Source organism: Acipenser ruthenus, chromosome 3, assembly GCF_902713425.1.
Source record: "Acipenser ruthenus chromosome 3, fAciRut3.2 maternal haplotype, whole genome shotgun sequence".
In the NCBI taxonomy this organism is placed as follows: Eukaryota; Metazoa; Chordata; class Actinopteri; order Acipenseriformes; family Acipenseridae; genus Acipenser; species Acipenser ruthenus.
Genome location: NC_081191.1, coordinates 48429353 through 48450189, shown reverse-complemented (window position 1 = coordinate 48450189; position 20837 = coordinate 48429353). Strand labels below are relative to the sequence as shown.

The following is a 20837-nucleotide window of genomic DNA, read 5'->3' as shown; positions in this document are numbered from 1 at the left end:
GGATACACAATCATTACACAACAGAAGCACATCGACTCGGTGTGCAGTACTGGGGTTTTTCTTTTTAATGTGGTGGTGGGAACGCAAAGGGTCTTGTGCAGGGCTAGTTGTTCATATTTTATATATATTAAAAAAAAAAAAAAAAGTTCACCTTTCATCAGGGCCCCCCTTTGGGGCGTTGGGCCCCAGGGAAATTTCCCCGTCCTCCCCGCCCTCTCGGTGCTATAAATTATATACCGGTACACTCTAAATTAGTCACTTGTGACATTATGGGTCTATGAAAGCAATGGTTACATGAATGAAGTGGGAGAGGGATGCTGAATGTTTTTAAATTAAACATCAGAAACAGTATGGACTTGCCATGAAGTATCAGTGTTGTGACATTTTATCTCTCTTTTTTTTGTCTCTGACCAGTCAGTCATGGCATTTCAACTTTTTCAAACAGCCATTCCAATGCAAATTTGAATTATGTCTAGTTTAAAGCTAGAATAAATAAAAAAAAAAAATACAATACAATACAATATTTTACAATAGCCATACTACTATCATACAAATAGATTTGAATTAAAAAATATACGTGGTTCCTTAGCTGTTTCATTTCTATTCAGAAAAAAACAGCGGTGTAATCTGTGCACTTGAACAGGTTTATAGCGGAAAAGAACCCCAGCACAGACCCCTCCATTGTTTGCGTAAGTGGTAAAGGAGAACGTGAGACTTGAAAACGTTAAACGAGGTGTGGATTGGGAGAGTTGGGGGATGGAATGTCCTTTGTGTCTCTAATTGAGGATAGGTATTGGTTTCTGTAAATCCCTGCCCATCTAAAAAGGGACTATTCTTTACCTTGTTCATGTATTAACATACTTACTGGGGTTTCTATGGTAACTGGACACTTTAAAGCTGAACTTTACTTGCGCCATTAGAAAATGAATCAGGCTCCCACAAGACGTCACCTGCTGCAGATTCTCCTCATTACCTAGGGGGGCGTCACGACTCATGCTACAGCAGAGTCGAAAGCAAGGCTTTTCATTAACTTCTGCGCTGCACCACCTATTGGAATTTTTTTTATTATTTTTACAGAACATAAGACTGAAAAAGTATATATATATATATTACTTTGATCTGGACAGTGCAATTGTGTTTTGTATTATTTCGCTTTAATATAAGTCAAATTAACGCTTTCGAGGGTACATTTGTGTAAACTCCGACTTTCAATTTACAGAACGATTGACTTAGTCTTTCACTGAAAATTCTTAAGTGATTTTTAAAGGGTTCGATTTAGATTTTAACAACAATAACACTATCAAGAGCAAGTGTTTGAGTGATGATGGATGATTGCCCGAGGTCTCACACAGTTACCACCACAACCAGCAGCTCATACTCAGAAGAGTTTGTTTCATCGGCCTTGGAATATGACAAAGACTTCATCAAAACAATTCCTGGAATCCTTATCTTTTTAGAGATTGTAAGTATATATTATTTCACTACACTTTCCATTTCTTAATGTATGTTGATAACGGTATTGTTAGAAGAACATGTGGCATGTGTAGTGTTTCCAAGTCTTGTGTTGTTCAGGGGTCCAGGCAGCAATATAATTTTGTTGAATATATTATTATTATTATTATTATTATTATTATTATTATTATTATTATTATTATTATTATTTATACATACATAAAATCTGTTTTATATAATCCATAAGTACATCAGGATATATATGGGAACACTTCCCATATCCAGGGAAATCGCATATTAATTTAAATTAACTTGGTTCTCGTTTTTGTACCAAGGTGAGCGTCAGTGATGTTGATTAGGCTAATTCCCTGTTGTAGTTGAGTAGCTGCTTCAAGACAGTGGTCTGCTCTGTGTCAGCTTCCTATACCAAATGGTATTTGCATAAATAAACTTGTCTATTGCCACATTTTTATCTTTTCTATTTGTATTGAATCCTACGTAGGGCTACTTGTGCAATATTGCTTTTTTAAAATGTATTTATTTGTGTCAATTTTGGGGAATATTTACTACTTGGGAAACTACTCCTTTAAAAAATTAATTGAAATGCCAGCAACAGCAACCACAACGCTTACACTTGTTTAGTGTGGTACATTTTAGATTACCATACTATGAATATGCTATGCTTTCTCTGCAATGCTTTCTCTACTTGCCTATGCAATACAATGCTTTTGCTGTACACTTTGTTTGGCTTTTACAATGGGATAGCACAATGCACTTTTTATAAAAGCAACAGATCCAATCACTCATACATATTGGATTCCAGAACAGTTAATATTTTGTGGTTCCAATTTCCTGGAAGAACTATAAACATATACAGTGCCTTGCAAAAGTATTCAGACACCTGACCAATTCTCTCATATTACTGAATTACAAATGGTACATTGAAATTTCGTTCTGTTTGATATTTTATTTTAAAACACTGAAACTCAAAATCAATTATTGTAAGGTGACATTGGTTTTATGTTGGGAAATACTTTTAAGAAAAATAAAAAACTGAAATCTTGCTTGCATAAGTATTTAACCCCCACACATTAATATTTGGTAGAGCCACCTTTCGCTGCAATAACAGCTTTAAGTCTTTTGGGGTAAGTATGTACCAGCTTTGCAAATAGTGCCACAGATTCTCAATGGGATTGAGATCAGGACTTTGACTGGGCACTGTAGGACATTCACCTTTTTGTTCTTGAGCCACTCCAATGCTGCTTTGTCCTGCTGAAAGGTGAATTTCCTCCCAAGCTTCAGTTTTTTAGCAGACTGAAGCAGGTTCTCTTGCGGTATTTCCCTGTATTTTGCTCCATCCATTCTTCCTTCAGTTTTAACAAGATGCCCAGTCCCTGCTGATGAGAAGCATCCCCACAGCATGATGCTGCCACCACCATACCTCTGTAGGGATGGTGTGTCTTGAGGCATGGGCAGTGTTAGGTTTGCACCACACATGAACGAGCCAGTAATCAGTAAAATAGCCGTATATCCAAACGTTTTAATAACTCACTTACCGGTATATAACAAGATTTATTAGTTTGATTAATAACTTGATTTAGTTGATATTGAAACCTACATCAAAGTACTATTTTTTTAATGTTAGTAGCTAATTGGTCACAAAAATATTCATCATAGGCATAAATTGAATTTTTAAATGAATGTTATCAATTATAAAAGTTAGTATGAAAATGTTTCTACAAAATAAAAAAATACATTCCAGCACCTCAAAGCTGAGCCCACAGTACAAATGCATTCAAACTCCTGTAGCTGCCGTTTTTTGTTGTTTAAACTTTGCCAGCAGAGCGATCACATGACCTTAACATTGCCCTATTGTCAGAGCTCTCGCTCTACATCCTGCCTACAGGTAGGCAGTCTGTTAGCTTTGATTTGTGACTGTCTGCTTTGATTGACAATCCGCCAATCCTGCCTTGCTACACTTATTTTTCTACAGTTACAGCTGCTGCTGGCACCTGCGTTTCGCTATTAATATAAAAAAATACATAGAATGTCATTGCTCCCGCGGCCCACCAGGGGGACCACATTTTGGGAACCCCTGATATAGGGCATTGAAGGTTCTGTCCCCGGGGAGGAGATAGGAAAATTCTGGAGACTGGCTCTGAATCTCAGCGGGACTGTACTGTAACCTCCACCTCTGGAGAGGGGAGCAGAATGAGGCTGCTAATGCCACTGGTGTGGTGCTAAGCTGGAGCTGCTCGCACTGTTGGTGTGGTGCTAAGTGCTGGAGCTGCTCGCACTGTTGGTGTGGTGCTAAGTGCTGGAGCTGCTCGCACTGTTGGTGTGGTGCTAAGTGCTGGAGCTGCTCGCACTGTTGGTGTGGTGCTAAGTGCTGGAGCTGCTCGCACTGTTGGTGTGGTGCTAAGTGCTGGAGCTGCTCGCACTGTTGGTGTGGAGGTAAGTGCTGGGGCTGCCAGTACCTCTGGTGCGGGTGATGCGGGGGTTATTGAAACAGCGATCTCGGTAGAGATTAGGAGGCGATTTGACTGTTCCTGCTCTGACGCTGGAGGAATGCTCTGATTTGTCGGGTGCAAGGCAGGGTTTAGCCGGTTCTGAATTAATGGAGAATAATTGTAAGGAAGAGGAGGATGTTTTTAATCTTCTTTGGTTCATTAAAATAGGGCCAACTATTACAAAAGGTTTCAGTGAGTTTGATTTTTTTCGTGATCGATACAGACTTAAGAAGTTTATGAGTACTGCACGTAGTAAAGTAAAAATAAATATGAGTGTTGAGGTGTGAGAGAGAATTATTTAAATGTATGTGTGCTTTGATTAGTTTATTCACGTCCATTAACTCGCTTTCTTTTCCAATGCATAAAATCACGCTGGGATGTGGTTAAAAGGGCGAGCATTTTTGAGTTGGAGGAGGTATGGGGTGAGTTTCTTACAGGAGACTCGTACTGACTCAGGGTCTGAAACTGAGTGGATGAACGAGTGGAAAGGGGATTTATTATAAGTCATGAAACGAATATTACAGAAGGGGTGGCAATTTTATTTTCTGACTTGACTGTAAAGGAAGTGATAGCAGGAAGGTTATTAATGGTGCATGCAAAAGTGGGGCAGATTTGTTTCTGCTTTGAAAGGTTTACTGGAACTGCATCTGTGTTTACAACACAGCTCCTGGATGCAGGCACAGAGCCAGCAGGCAAACACGTACACTCCATAAAGTACAATGCAGCTGTCATACCGGAAGTAGTGTTATATTTTCTTTTTATGTAGTTTTGGAAACAATGATTTCGGTTTTACAGTTTTGGATGTACGTATACTCGTTTACACCTGTACACAGGTATATGTACATAACCGTTTCATTTGAAATGTATATTTTTTTCACTGTTTGTAGTCGTGCTGTATATGCGCTCATTTTTAAAATAAAGCCTTTTATTGTTATTATTGTTATTTGTTTATTTAGCAGACGCCTTTATCCAAGGCGACTTACAGAGACGGGTGTGTGAACTATGCATCAGCTGCAGAGTCACTTACAATTACGGCTCACCCGAAAGACGGAGCACAAGGAGGCCGAAAGACGGAGCACAAGGAGGTTAAGTGATTTGCTCAGGGTCACACAATGAGTCAGTGGCTGAGGTGGGATTTGAACCGGGGACCTCCTGGTTAGAAGCCCATTTCTTTAACCACTGGACCACACAGCCTCCTATATGTTTAATTTTTCATTTAATTATGGTATTTCTGTGATGCAAATGTTAGATATGATGTTCATGAATAAAAATGTTTAGTTGTATCCAATAGTATGTCTTTCATTTTCATAACGAAGCAGTTTAAAAATGTATTGTTCAAAATGACCCACGTGGTGGTTCTAGGTAGTTTGAAAATCCGGCGGTTCTAGTGTTTGAAAGGGGTTTTAAAAAAAATGATTTGGACGAACTGTTAGTTTTGGGGGACGGGGATTGGAATTGTTCTGTACAGTGTGAAATTGACAGGAATCATGTAGAGCCCTGCCTAGAGTCAGCGAGGGAACTGTATGCAGCGCTCAGTGAATTTGGTCTGGTCGATGTCCGGAGGATTTGCAGTCCTAAAGAAAAGCAGTATGCATGAACAAGGGTTACTGCTGAAATCCCATCGTTGGCCAGATTAGACTGGTTTTATTGTTTTAAACACCATTTGAATCTGTTGTCTAGAGGTCCGATTATTCCAGTAGGATTTTCTGATCATAGTATGGTAACTGTTTTATTTGTCCTTCAGGTAAAGGTCAAAGGTCACATTGGCATTAATAAAAATCTGTTATGCAATTCTGATTTTTATTTTTTGGGGGGGAGAGGGGGGAAGTGGAGGTGGGAAAAATTATATTTTAAATGTATTAATCATTGGTGTGATGTTGGTAAGTTCCAAATTTAAGTATTTTGCCAGCAATATACTTTTAATGTTCGCAAGATTACGGGAACAGATTAATTGTTTAGAAGGTGAAAGTACAGAGCTGTATAGGGCTCTGGAGAAAAACCCTGATCAAAATTTAATTAAAAGTGTAAAACAAAAAAAGAAGGCTCTATATGATTTATTGGATACAAAGGTGAAGGGGGTGGTGAGGGCTTGGTTTCGGGGGATCAGTGAGGATGATGTGTCAACTCGCTTATTTTTTATTTTATTTTGGTCTTGAGAAGAAGGGAGTACAGCAAAAGACTATTTAGAATTTGCGTACACCGAATGGTGTGGAACTGACGGAACTGGGGTCGCTCAGGGGGTACGCTGTATCTTTATACAAATCTGTTTGCAGCAGCCCCTGGGAAGGACTTCAGAGACACAGCAGCCCCAGCAGTTCTGCCTTCCCGTGGGGGGGGGGGGTTACGGCGCTGGATAAAGCACTGACTTTAGATGAACTGTTTAATGCTTTGCAGGAATTAAATAAAGGGGAAACCCCTGGAATCGGTGGGTTCTGTGGAGTTTTACACTCAATTCTGGAGTGTGTTGGGTCAAGATTTGCACGGTGCAGATTTGCAGGAGTGTCTTCCGGAGGGCATGTTGCCACAAGTAATCATCATGCTGTGCTAACGCTGTTGCCAAAGACTGGGGACTTAACCGATATAAAGAACTGGCAGCCTGTCAGCTTGCTGTTCACGGAGTATGCTGCAAAATTGATTAAATTGATGCTTTTTCTAGATAAGTGGAGGTTTTAAAGGCTTTTGGCGTGGGCCAGGTTTTTATTTATTATTTTCACTTAATTTATGGTAATATTTTTAGTGTGATAAAAATCAATGGGATTTTAAGTTCTCTGTTCTCTGTAGAGAGGGGTATCTGTCAGGGCTGCCCCCTCTCTGGATTGTTGTATTCTTTATCTATTGAACCCTTGTTATACAGGTTGAGAGTTTTACTTACTGGGATTGTAATACCTGCCTGTCCGTCTCTGTCAAGGTCTCTGCTTATGCAGATGATATATCGGTTTTCGTTATGGATACTCAAGATGTGGATATAATTGTCAATTTGCCAACAAGTTTAACGAGTGTCTTCTGCAAAGATAAATTGGGCTAGGAGTCCGGCCTTATTATTAGGCGACTAGGGGAATGTTAAGCCCCCTGTATTACCAGCTGGAGTAGGGGAGGGGTTAAGGTTTTAGGAGAGTTTTTAGGGGAAATAAAAATTGGGGAGGTCTGTTAAAAAAGTAAAGTGTATGGTAAAGAAGTTGTTTGGCTGCGATATCAGCTTTTCTATAGAGGCAGAGTACTAGTTATTAATAACTTGGTGGCACAGGATGGTGTGTGTATGGTATGGTAAATGTGGTGTGTGTAGAGTATTTTAATTGGTATTGGTTTTTAGAGGAACCCTTGATTTTTAATAAGCCCAATGTATTACTATGATTTAAATATTAAATAAATCATTAATACCAATACTGTATCTATGGGTAACAGAAGTAGTTGGAATGCACCATTGGGTGTATTAACAAGAGACTACAAAGTAGAGGTATTTTACAAAATAACGAGATTATACAATGCAGTATTGTCATCGTTTATTTATGTAAACCATGTTGTGGTTGATATTAATAAGCAAGCCAATACCAAACGGAACAAGAATGCAGCCAATACACTTTTCAAAAATTTCAGGCTGATTTGAAAAAATACAATGTAAAGTTTTGTTTGGGGACATTTTACCAAAGTAGACTCAAACAATTAAATTAACACTTTGCAGTAAGACTGAGCTACATGAACTGCATAAGGACACTAATTACCACCTAGGACAGGGTTTCCCAATCCTGGTCCTGGGGACCCACTGTGTCTGCTGGTTTTCATTCCAACTGAGCTTTGAATTACTTAACTAGACCCTTAATTGAACTGGTAATCTGCTTAATTAGACCTTTTTAATTGTTCTCAGCTCTTAAAGAGTTGCAGAGTTCAAGTTACTTATAAAATGTTATGACAAACTTGAAATCTGCAAGTGTTTAAGCGCTGGAAACAAGTAAAAATGTCTAATTAAGCAAATTATGAGTTCAATTAAGGGTTTAATTAAGTAATTGAGAACTCAGTTGGAATGAATACCAGCAGACACAGTGGGTCCCCAGGACTAGGATTGGGAAACCCTGACCTAGGATACAAGCAAGATGTATCCACCTACCTGCAGAGAGAGGCCCAGCCACAAGCCTCCGTCTCTGTTGACTGATAGTATACCTTACACAAGCAGCAGAAGTACCAGTAAATCAAAACAAACCATTACAGCTCGCTCCACCAAGTAGTTGTAATAGCAAAACACCTATCCAATCTCAATTGATTGCACCTGTACCAAAATCTGACAGCGTACCACTTTCTGACAGCACACAGGTCAAGTTTAGGTACATGTACCACTTTCTAACACTACACTGTATTTAATGATATGTCACTTCATGTAAATGCTGATTTATAGTTGTCCAATGAAGAGAGAATTTATTGATTCATTATAATCCATACGTTATCTTGCCTTTAATTGCTGTTTGGAAATTATGCATACTGTACTTGTACTCCACTTCCTGTTTAATAAAGAGCTTCCTATTGAAGCATTGTCAAATAGTGCTGTAATTATTTATTTTCTTTTCGTATTGCTTTTAGTTTTTGTATTATGTAAGCATTATTTTTAGCCAGTGGCACATTGATGTAAAGTGTAATCGTGTCATTGTTTAATAGTTCAGTAAAAAAAGGTGTATTAGATTATTATAAATATATGGAAATGTTCATCCCTACTGTAGGTACCTTACCAGGATCATCTTTTCTGGCTTAACAAGAAGAGGTACTCTTAAGTAGATCAAATTAAAGTTAGAAATATCAACCTAAAGTCTAGCTGAGTTTATGGTAACATCCCCCTATTCCCTTGTGAATATATTTTAAGTTCTGGGTTCCCACTTTACGCTGTAATAGTGGGGGAAAAAGCCTGCTTAGTATGATTAGTATACATAAGGAATTGTTTAGTAACCTACTTAAGGTTGTGTGTGATTTGGTTTTCTACATGTGAATAGCAGTGTGTTTTGAATAAGCCTTTGTAGACAAGCCCCCAGCTCTTGCCAGGTATTGCATTAGCAGAGATTTCTTGAACACATTGGTACAGAACAAGCAGAGATGATTGCAGGATAACTACATGTAATGGCAGAGAATCTCCTGTAGGTCCGGTCAAATAAATTACAGATTTAGTTTGCTCTCCCAATGGCATGTTTCTGTGCTATGTATCCTGTAATCATAGTAGAACTATAGCACCATGATAAATAGGCATGTTTTTTAATTAGATGGCCAATAGTAACCTTAAACTGTAAAATACTTTAATAACGTGTGTCCTATTTAGTTTGTAATGTATAGGACACCGTACTTTATACTGGATACATACGGTGTACTGAGAGACTCGTTGGTTGTTATGCTTTAGACTGGAGTAATGACGTTTATGTTAATAAAATATAAACTTGTCTAAACTAAACTGCCTTGCCACACATCATTCAACATGGTGTGAGAAGCGGAGCTTCATTCCAAGGAATAAGCAGAAACCAAAGGTAAAATAAACATAAATAAATAAATAAATACCGCGAATGACTGCATACAGTATAATTGGAACCTGCTATAGAGAACGAAAATAAATCTGAAACAAACAATAATGGCAGACGGATTTCGCAGACCAGATCTTCTTGTTTTAGATGGTAACATTACTGCAAATTAGCGAGTTTTTGAACGGGAATATAACATTTTCATAGCGGCGGCTCACAGTGACAAACCCGCCAGAACGCAAGCGTGCATACTTCTCAACCTTGCTTGGCCTGAGGCTATTGAACGAGAACATTCATTTGTTTATGCTCCAGCCGTACTAGCTGAAAATGGCACAGACATCATCACACCCGCTGAATCCAGGGAAGATCCGATATGTCTCAAAAACAAGTTTCGTGAGCTCTGCAATTCAAAAACAAACAACAATGGAGAGACATAAATTCAACACACGCAGTCAAAAACAAGGAGAAACAATTGAAGCATATGTGAGTGACCTGCGAAATAAAGCAAAAAGCTGCAATTTCAGCCATCTCCAAGAGGAATTAATCAGAAATAGACTAGTTTATGGTATCATCAGCGATGGTGTCAGAAAAATACTCCTACGTGAAAACGACCTCACTTTAGCAAAAGCAATAAGAGTATGTCAAGTAAATGAGCTTACTGAACAGCACTCCAAAACACTGGCAACTCCAAAGCACACCTCAACCAATGGTGATATTTTACGGCACAAAGATACAAGATATAAACGAAATGAAACAAGGCCAAAGCCAGAGCAAGAGCGGTATACACCAAAATCCATGGTAAACTGCAACAATTGTGGAGGCAGCCACCCTGCAAAACGAGACAAATGCCTGGCATATGGACAGCAGTGCCACAAATGAGAGAAATGGAATCATTTAAAAAAATACTGCAGATCTTTGCAGTATACACAGAAACACACAAAAGGCCAAAGATTTGTCAACCAGCTGGAACCAGTGTATAGCTCAAGTGACAGTAAGGGGTCATTTTATGTTGATGGACTGGAATCAAATAATAACAAAGATAAAATTGAAATCTACTGCACAATTAAAATTAATGGCAATCCAATCGAACTGAAAGTGGACAGAGGTGCAAAATGCAATGTGATGTCAATAGACACATACCAACGTGTAAAAAGCACAGAAAATCTGAACACACAAAACTCATTGCATATAGAGGCAATGTGATCCACACTGCAGGCACAGCTTTCCTTGAGTGCCACACCGCAGAACGATCGTTCACATTGCTGTTTCATGTAGTTAAGAGAAATGTGCAGCCACTACTTGGTCTACCAGATTGTCTTTGCATGGACTTGATAACTTTAAACAAAGAAATCCACCAGATAGACTTACGCTGATCTCTTTGATGACAAACTAGGCAAACTTCCAGTCACATACTCAATGAAGGTAGATTCAAATGAAATGCCTGTCGTGAGACCACCACATTAATTTTCTTTTTGCTGGAATAGTTCACCAAATAATGACCTAAGCAAAAATAGGAAACTTTCCAGTGTACATTTGATGTGTGTGTAATAGATCAGCCACCTTTTTAGAGGAAGTTTTTTGGTTTTAACCAATTCATTAAGGTTCTTCATTGAAACCTCATAATTGAATGCTGAATATATGAGAGCACTAGTTTTGATATCAGTTCTACCTTACAACCTGCCTTACTGGCGCAGTAGGGTTTCCTAAAATGACTATATTGGATTGTTAAGAGCTCCTCAAAGAGAAGGAAGGAAGGAAGGAGATATTGTGTGTGCAAAGGAAGTGTTGTCTCTGCACTAAAATAGAATTAACCTGTTGTGTGAGTCTGTGGTCCAAGAGTGTACAATATACAGGAAATCAGTCTGTGTCCAGCAGTCCTTGGTACAAAAATGCTAATTAATTAGTTTCTTTAAACCTATATACAAAAATTAAAGTCAACAGATGTTTTTTCCAAAAAAGGTATTTTCAGTGTCCTGTTTGTTTTAGAATGCAAAGAAAAAAAAAAAAAAAAAAAACGTGTGTGTGTTATATAAACCATGAGACCAGATTCCCATGAAATAAGCATGTCTGGGTGGTGATTAGACCTGAGGCGAAGCCAAGGGCCTTTAACCACCCAGGCTTGCATATATTTCATGGGAATCAAATGGTCCAACGTGCTTTAAATCACTTATAAAATGGCTATTTCAAAGTTAATTATTTGGGGGAAGAAAAATAATTAAAACACTTTGTAAATTAAAAAATAAACTCTTATTGTGTATACATCTGCAGTGTTATATAGTCCCAAAGGACATAACCTTTCATTTTGTATTAAGAATTTGTTTTAAGTTTCATTTATTTAAAAATAAACTGCACATTTCATTTATTGTGAAGTTCTGCATTAAAAAAATAAGTGGATATCGCATGATTTGATGTGGATATGGCCTAGGCAGAGTTTCAAATGAAACCGAGGAATGGAACAGCCATTTTTTAAAACATTTTTTGTCCGTTTTCATCCTTTTCGGATCTCAAAAGATATTTTTGTCAGTTGGCGGACACACTCGCACCAGGTTAAGCTGAACATCAAACCAGACCTTGCGTACCAATCCGACCACGGTGTCTGGGGAAAGTGCTTCAGATTCCTGCAGGCACGCTAATGATGCGGGGCTGGTGTTTGGCATTACCTGGCTTTTCTGAAAGTTTTGTGACTCGCAGTAAGACATTATTGCTGGTCTTAACTCGCTGTCAACAGAGATGTTAACTTGTGTCTGTTTTAGACAAAAAGGAAAAGAAAAAATGGTTTCTGCTACCATGCTCCCAGATCGTGTAATAAACTACCATATTATATTGATGCCGAGTTACTTAGTAGTTTTAAATCAAGATTAAAAACTCACTTTTTTAGACTAGCATTTTGTACCAATTTTTATTTTTCTACTAATATATTAATGTTCTTTTATTTTGATTCATTTTAATTAATTTTATTGTAACTTTTTTTTTGGTTTTATTTTTATTGACTTGTAAAGCGCTTTGAGATACTGCAGTATGAAAGGTGCTATATAAATAAACTTATCTATTTAGTCCAGCTCTCGGCATTAAACTGGAGACTGAATTCTACTGGTCACCAGTTGAACTTCTTGCACTGGCATACCATTCTCCCAGAATGCTGTTGAGGATTTCTGGACTTATTTCCTTAAAATGAATGTCCATATGTTTTCTTTAAGCCAGTCTTTTTAAATACATTAATAAACCATGTTGTAATTTATTTATTTATTTATTTTTTTAAATTTTAGCTGTGCCTCATTTTACTCGTGTCTACTGTTGACAGCTGCTGTAGAACTAAAATGCTTGATTCATTACCTAAACTTACATTTTTTTTTCCTTTACTTACAGATTCTTGGACTCCTGGTTTGGACACTTATAGCTGGGACTGAGTATTTCCGAGTGTCTGCCTTTGGCTGGGTGATGTTCGTAGCTGTGTTTTACTGGGTTCTCACTGTGTTCTTTTTAATTCTCTACCTGACCATGGCTTACACCAGGATTCCTCAGGTCCCATGGACCACAGTGGTAAGTTGCTATACACTTTTTAACTTAAAGCTGGAGTGTCCCACCTTCCTCTTTGGTGTTACCACATAAACCGATCATTTAATTTCCCAAACATATCTTTTACTTCCATCTCCTTTGAAACTACTTTCCGAATCTGAGATTTAATGAACCTCTTCTATAGGCTGTGTATACAATTGTAAATCTATGAGCTTCTTGGCCAGTGGTCCTCAATGGTGTGTTTTGAAATTATTAGTTTGTTAAATGTTGAGATAAAATGTGTTAACCTTTATGATAAATACACACATTTAGTCATGGATAAAAACTTTGAGGACCACTGTTAGAGGGGGCATACAATAGACACCAATTATAGTTTGAGTTGTGTGTTTTTTATCCTTGTTTGACAGACACTTGGACCCAGAATTCCTGATAGGCTGTACTGTGACACTATTGTGTCTGCCTGGCTCATTTCAATAACCTACATTTCATGTATAGACTCGGTTATGAGAGTGTCTTAGAATCTGCTGTTCACTACATCAGTGACCCATATTTCTCCTGCTTGCTGTGCTAGAAAATGCATTGCATAATTCAGCTGTGTTCTAGGAAGAAAAACTAAAGTAAAAACAAAGTTTGAAAACAAACATTGGAGGTATTTTTTAGGCTTTTGATGCCATGGTAACCACACATTTATTTCTCTTTTAAATCCTAATATTTTTGTGATGTCATTCACTGTATAGCTAATGATGTAACAATCTATTGTTCCTTTCTAGTTAACCCTTCAGGCATCGTGGTCTATTTATCCATTTCTTTTATTTTTCTATACTGTGGAGATTAGATAAAGGGGCATTCAGAACAGAAAATAGGAGGCACTTTTTTACACAGAGAATTGTGAGGGTAAGGAAACCAACTCCCCAGTAATGTTGTTGAAGCTGACACCCTGGGATCCTTCAAGAAGCTGCTTGATGAGATTCTGGGATCAATAAGCTATTAACAACCAAACGAGCAAGATGGGCTGACTGGCCTTCTCTCTAAAAGCTACAATCGGTGATTTCGGAAATATACAGTACTGTGCAAAAGTTTTAGGCAGGTGTGAAAAAATGCTGTAAAGTAAGAATGCTTTCAAAAATTGACATGTTAATAGATTATATTTATCAATTAACAAAATGCAAAGTGAGTGAACAGAAGAAAAATCTAAATCAAATCCATATTTGGTGTGACCACCCTTTGCCTTCAAAACAGCATCAATTCTTCTAGGTACACTTGCACAAAGTCAGGGATTTTGTAGGCATATAGTCAGGTGTATGATTAAACAATTATACCAAACAGGTGCTAATGATCATCAATTCAATATGTAGGTTGAAACACAATCATTAACTGAAACAGAAACAGCTGTGTAGGAGGAATAAAACTGGGTGAGGAACAGCCAAACTCAGCTAACAAGGTGAGGTTGCTGAAGACAGTTTACTGTCAAAAGTCATACACCATGGCAAGACTGAGCACAGCAACAGGACACAAGGTAGTTATACTGCATCAGCAAGGTCTCTCCCAGGCAGAAATTTCAAGGCAGACAGGGGTTTTCAGATGTGCTGTCCACAGTGGTTGGCCAAGGAAACTTACTGCAGCAGATGAAAGACACATCATGCTTACTTCCCTTCGCAATCGGAAGATGTCCGGCAGTGCCATCAGCTCAGAATTGGCAGAAAACAGTGGGACCCTGGTACACCCATCTACTGTCCGGAGAAGTCTGGTCAGAAGTGGTCTTCATGGAAGACTTGCGGCCAAAAAGCCATACCTCCGACGTGGAAACAAGGCCAAGCGACTCAACTATGCACGAAAACACAGGAACTGGGGTGCAGAAAAATGGCACCAGGTGCTCTGGACTGATGAGCCAAATTTGAAATATTTGGCTGTGGCAGAAGGCAGTTTATTCGCCGAAGGGCTGGAGAGCGGTACACAAATGAGTGTCTGCAGGCAACAGTGAAGCATGGTGGAGGTTCCTTGCAAGTTTGGGGCTGCATTTCTGCAAATGGAGTTGGGGATTTGGTCAGAATTAATGGTCTCCTCAATGCTGAGAAGTACAGGCAGATACTTATCCATCATGCAATACCATCAGGGAGGCATCTGATTGGCCCCAAATTTATTCTGCAGCATGACAACGACCCCAAACATAAAGCGAAAGCCATTAAGAACTATCTTCAGCGTAAAGAAGAACAAGGAGTCCTGGAAGTGATGGTATGGCCCCCACAGAGCCCTGATCTCAACATCATCGAGTCTGTCTGGGATTACATGAAGAGAGAGAAGCAACTGAGGCTGCCTAAATCCACAGAAGAACTGTGGTTAGTTCTCCAAGATGTTTGGGCCAACCTACCTGCCGAGTTCCTTCAAAAACTGTGTGCAAGTGTACCAAGAAGAATTGATGCTGTTTTGAAGGCAAAGGGTGGTCACACCAAATATTGATTTGATGTAGATTTTTCTTCTGTTCACTCACTTTGCATTTTGTTAATTGATAAATATAAACTATTAACATGTCTATTTTTGAAAGCATTCTTACTTTACAGCATTTTTTCACACCTGCCTAAAACTTTTGCACAGTACTGTATATATATATATATATATATATATATATATATATATATATATATATATATATATATATATATATTATGAAGTATACCTGAATGCTTCCAAACCATTTTTGAAATGTTCGGTAATAGTTTAGAATATGTAATTAATGGTTCTCTCGTAACCCTCTCTTCCCTTTGCTTATAATCAAGTAGTTAATTCCTATTGAGTTCTCATGTCACTAGATAGATAGGCACACTTTATGGAAACTGCTCAATATTCCTTAAATGGTGCATGTTGCATTTTGACTCTGCATTAGGTTCCAGCTCCTGTGCTCTAGGAACTTGAACTTGGAATTCTTGTAACATACAGTATGTGCTGTTCATTTAGCCAACTCTTCACATGCATGGTAATAATAGACTAGGTGTAGGACTTGATATTAATTCAGAAGTGGCGAACCAGGAAATGCTGTAGTATGTTTTTATGGCACCTGGGTTTTATTAAGGCTCTACAGCACAGTGATTATGGGACAGTGTTTTAAATAGTGCTTCTTGTGAATAAAACCGCAATGAATGTGCCTCCAACCCTGCCTTTGCAATGAGTAAAACAGTATTTTGTCCCTCCTGTTGTTGAAAACTGTGACTACATTTGTACTAATTACAAAGCCCCTCTAATTGCTTAGTCATATGAGCCGAAAGCACTTCACTTCGGATATCACTATACTGAGGTCTCCTGGTAGTATTGAAACAAATAGACAGTGCCTTAGTATAGTTCCTCTTGCAATTATGTAATCTTGCTCAAGTTAATTTGCAGGCAACATATTCAGAGATGGGCACAAGAGTAAAGGAAATTATTTCACTGGTTGCCTACGAGGGCTTGAGAGGAGGCGAAATTGGGAGTGAGATATTGAGAGTGAGACAAGATGAGAGGATTTCTCCGGTTGCTTAGGAGGCTTGAGAGGGGGGTGAGATTTGAGAGTTTAAGAGTGAGACGAGTTTGAGAGGGATGGCGAGATTAAGGGATGGAGTTGGGAATGGTGCTTAGTAACATTGAGGTTAGATACTGATAGCAGGACGAGATAGGGTAGATGAAGAGTTTTCCCTTCTCGTAGGGTCAGGCAGCATCCTTTGGCTGCTAGGTGACGTAGCGAGGGAGACACGAGAAGAGCAAAGGATTAGGTATAAACACTTTCCGAGACAGGAAGGGGACGAACAGGACAAAAGGACAGATCCTTCGCAACTCGGTGCAGCATCCTCAGGCAGCTAAGCTGGCAGCTGGGTGGCGTGGAGAGCTTAGGAAAAGTGTCTCAGGTCCGTTTAGGAGAGACAAAAACAGAGAACCCCCCCCCCCCCCTCGGTCGGGGCCCGCTCGGCCTACTGCATGAGGGGACTGAAATGGTCCTGGACCTGAAATGGAAGAGAGAAGATGGGACAGCAAGGCTGAGGCCTGGAAGGCTTAGCGCATAAGCAGCAGAAGAATAGGATGTGGCCGGGGGTCCCCTCAGGCCGGCGAGGAACAGCCGGGCGGCAGTGGTTGAGACGAGAGACCGACCTGGACAGCCGGGGGAGTGAGACTCACTCAACCCCCCCAAGGGAGCCCTGTGCGGACAGTGCGATATAGAAAGGAGCAGAGGTGGGGAGGAGGAGGAACAAAAAACAAACACAGACAAGGAAGCGGAAATAGTGCTGGGTTAAAGTAGAAAAAGAGAGAGATAGACAGGAGGGGCAGCCAATAACATACATGAAGCAGCGCTAGCCATGCCCTAATAATTGACGAGGCGAAAGCTGCGTGGTTGGCTGGAAATACTAAATGAGGCTGAACTGGGATCATCTTCCACCCGGAAGAGATCGGCGGACGCTTACCGGGCAGGACGCCACGGAGGGAAGGTAAGAAAAGGATTTAAGATAAGAAAAAAAAGAGCAAAGAAGGAGAGAGCCCTCTACGTCATCCCCCGAATTACGCCTAAAGGCTAACATTTAAATAGAAATCAAGAAACAGATTTCCTTTAACCTTATTGATCAATATGAGGACCATACTCTCTGGTAAAGGACCTCAAAAGCTATATTTTTCAAACTGTTTAATCACTGTTCCAAATCAATCTACTGGAAAATACATAAATACAGTATTTGTATTTTATGTTAACCTTTATGTGGAATTAGCGGGTGGGAGCTAGGGCTTTTCTAATTTTAAGCCTATGCACACCTATCTCCCTTGTCAAGTGTTTTGTTTTTCATACACTGCAACCCTGTTCTCCGTTGAGCTAAACCTAGCCAGCATGAACAACCTCTCTGACTCGGACCAGGAAATCTCTATGCGGGATTCTCCTCTAAACACCATGGACGGCGCCACCATTTGCTCAGATGAAATAGCTAGACCTCTTGCACCAGGAACACAGAAATCAAAGCTACCCTGCCAGCAGACCCAGCCCCCGGACCAGCTGTTTCATAAAGATTGGCCTCTTGCCAAACTCCTGAAAATCTTGCATAAAAACAACATAAACATTCTGGCAGGAAGCGATCGCCTGGCTATTTTCAATATGTACTGTACTGCCATTTCTGCGACACCAGTGCTCCCTCCTCCTCGCCGTAGCCACCCCTCCTCCTCCAACTCAGCTCATGCCTCCCTCTCACAGCAGCAGCGCAGCAACCAAGAAATACAGCCAATGCAGATCCCATCCAGCAGATCCATTTTAACATTTTCGAGGATATTAAATCACTCATTCAACCCATCGCTGTCGCGATTTCAGCCATCAACACTCGGCTTGACGACATGGATAAGTGGGTCGCTTCTAATTCTGCTGCAATCGCCATTCCTACTGGCCTCGCATCAGCGACTTTCGTCTCTGCAGCCACCTCTTCCATTCCAGCACTTCCGGTCCCACAGCTGACGTTCCCACCTACAACCGGGCATCCTGTTCTCAATAGTTCCTATGAAGCCCCAGCCATCAGAAATCATACTCTGACTCTTCATCTCCCACGCCAAATCATTGAAGGTAAAGACATTAATCTCGTTTCAATTTTAATTGCCAACTCTGAATATCTTGTTCATAGAACGGTAGACTGTGGGGATCTCACCGTTACACTAAAATCTAGCGACACCACCCCCCCACCCCCCCGTTTGCTAAAAAATCTCACCCTGGGAGAATTTGTGCTGGCATTTTCTGTTTATCGAGATATTATGCATGGTTTATCCACATTGCCGCTTGGAATTGGATCATTTTTATGTCACAGAATCAGTCATATACAGAGGCACAATGTTCTATGAGTATCACAAAGCCTCTGCAGCCAAAGCAGCTTCAATTCTAGCATCAGACAACATAGTAATCAACTGGGCTGCCTCTGTTTTCGGAGGCCTAAGAGATTACACCTGTGCAGTGTGCGCTTCTACAGCTCACTCTGCATCCTTGTGTCCAAAAACTGACATAGCATCCACCTCTCACACAGCGGCCACTCCACATCGCTTCAGGAACAGTATCAGCTCCATTTTCGGCTTCTTATTCATTCCACACAGCAGCACCACCTTCTTCCTCTAGGAATACGGATAAATACAGCTGCAACATCACGTTTGCCGGATCCAAGCAAATATGCAATAATTTCAATGCATCTGTCTGCTCTTCTAAATACTGTAGGAATTTACATATATGCAGTTACTGTGGTGATGCCCACTCTTAATCCGTCTGCCCAGCCGCTCCTAAGAAATGATGCTCTAACCTAGTTGCAGTTTCTACCCCAGTAAACATCCCAGCCCTGATTTTGAAGCCCTCCAACATCACCCCGATCAGCTCTTCACAAGTTACCTCAGCAAATGGTTTGCAGCACGGCTTTTCTACCAGCCGGACAAAAATCCCAACATCATCGTATAACTGCAATAACCTCCACTAGGCAACCGCGGACCCCCAATCAGTCTGCACTCTTATTCATTCGGAGACGGACAAAGGGTTCTTGGCAGGACTTTCGGAATTAACCCCAACGGCATCGCCACCCAGAGTATATCGGAGGGGAAAAAAGAGGCTAATCATTGCTTTCTCCACACCACGAGGATGCCCTACCAGCAGCATAAATTCGCTCATACCCCACGACCAATTTTTTCTCTGCAATACATAAAAATTTCAGACATCATCAGGTTAATCAAATCAGCAGGTCACGGGTCCTAGCTAGCCAAAGCAGATATATCCGACGCCTTCAAAGTTATGCCCATACATCCTTCCCTACATCACCTGTTCGAAATCTGCTGGAAAGGAAAGTTTTATGCCCATCAGTCCCGTCGCCCCCCCCCCCCCCCCCCGTTCTACACCCCTCATTCCTTCAGGACCGGGGCAGCAACATCAGCGGCCAAGGCCGGAGTCAACCAACACCTCATAAAGAGCCTGGGACGCTGGTCTTCATCAGCAGTCAACCTTATATATTCGCTTATCCATTTCCAACAGTTGCACAGCTCAACAAAGCATAGTTAGCTTGCCTGGAGTGGTGGCTATCTCTTTGCATCCTCCCATGTGGAGGTTGTTCCTCTCCACTGAGCGAGAGATATAGGTATAGTTATACATACACATAATCCATACATCTATCTAACCCTCTTTTTATTGTTGTCTTGTGTGTTTTTTTTCTATGCATTGGCATGTGGTCTCTCTTCTTTGTTGCACAGTTTTGGGGAGCTTCTACTATGTGCTTAGAGCTCAATGTCCTTTTCTATTTGTTACCTCCTTTCAGATCCCTCAGGAGGATCTCTGTTTTTCTAACTTATTCAACCCTTTATTATTATTATTATTATTATTATTATTATTATTATTATTATTATTATTATTATTATTATTATTATTATTTATTTCTTAGCAGACACCCTTATCCAGGGATGACTTATAATTGTTACAAGGTATTGCATTATTTTTACATACAATTACATTATTTTTACATACAATTACCCATTTATACAGTTAGGTTTTTACTGGAGCAATCTAGGTAAAGTACCTTGCTCAAGGGTACAGCAGTAGTGTCCCCCACCTGGGATTGAACCCACGACCCTCCGGTCAAGAGTCCAGAGCCCTAACCAGAACTCCCACACTGCTGCCCATTTCAGGTTAGCATCCGCTACCTATTCCACCCTTGAAGGATTCAGGTTTGCATCCGCTATCTACGCCTTCCTTGAGGGACGTTGTGCACAGTCTTGAAGGCAAAGCTCCTTTTCATCGAACAAAACAACCCCTTTTACGTGTTTTCTCTACTAACAACTATTCTCATAGACCAGGCTCCTGCCCCGTGAAACCTTTTTTTCTGCTTCATGAAAGAAAATCTCCATTCTTGTGCATGCCCTCTAA

The 20837-nt window shown here is 40.1% G+C and overlaps 1 protein-coding gene across 1 annotated transcript in view; it reads left to right on the top strand.

Annotated features, from left to right (window-relative positions):
• The first annotated feature begins 723 nt into the window (after positions 1–723).
• cmtm8b (CKLF-like MARVEL transmembrane domain containing 8b) overlaps positions 724–20837 on the top strand; it is a 29961-nt gene continuing 9847 nt past the window's right edge. The window contains exons 1-2 of the mRNA XM_033993845.3: positions 724–1462; positions 12815–12988. Of these exons, the coding sequence (XP_033849736.1) occupies positions 1322–1462; positions 12815–12988 (315 nt within the window). The 5' untranslated portion in view covers positions 724–1321. The remainder of the gene's footprint in view (positions 1463–12814; positions 12989–20837) is intronic.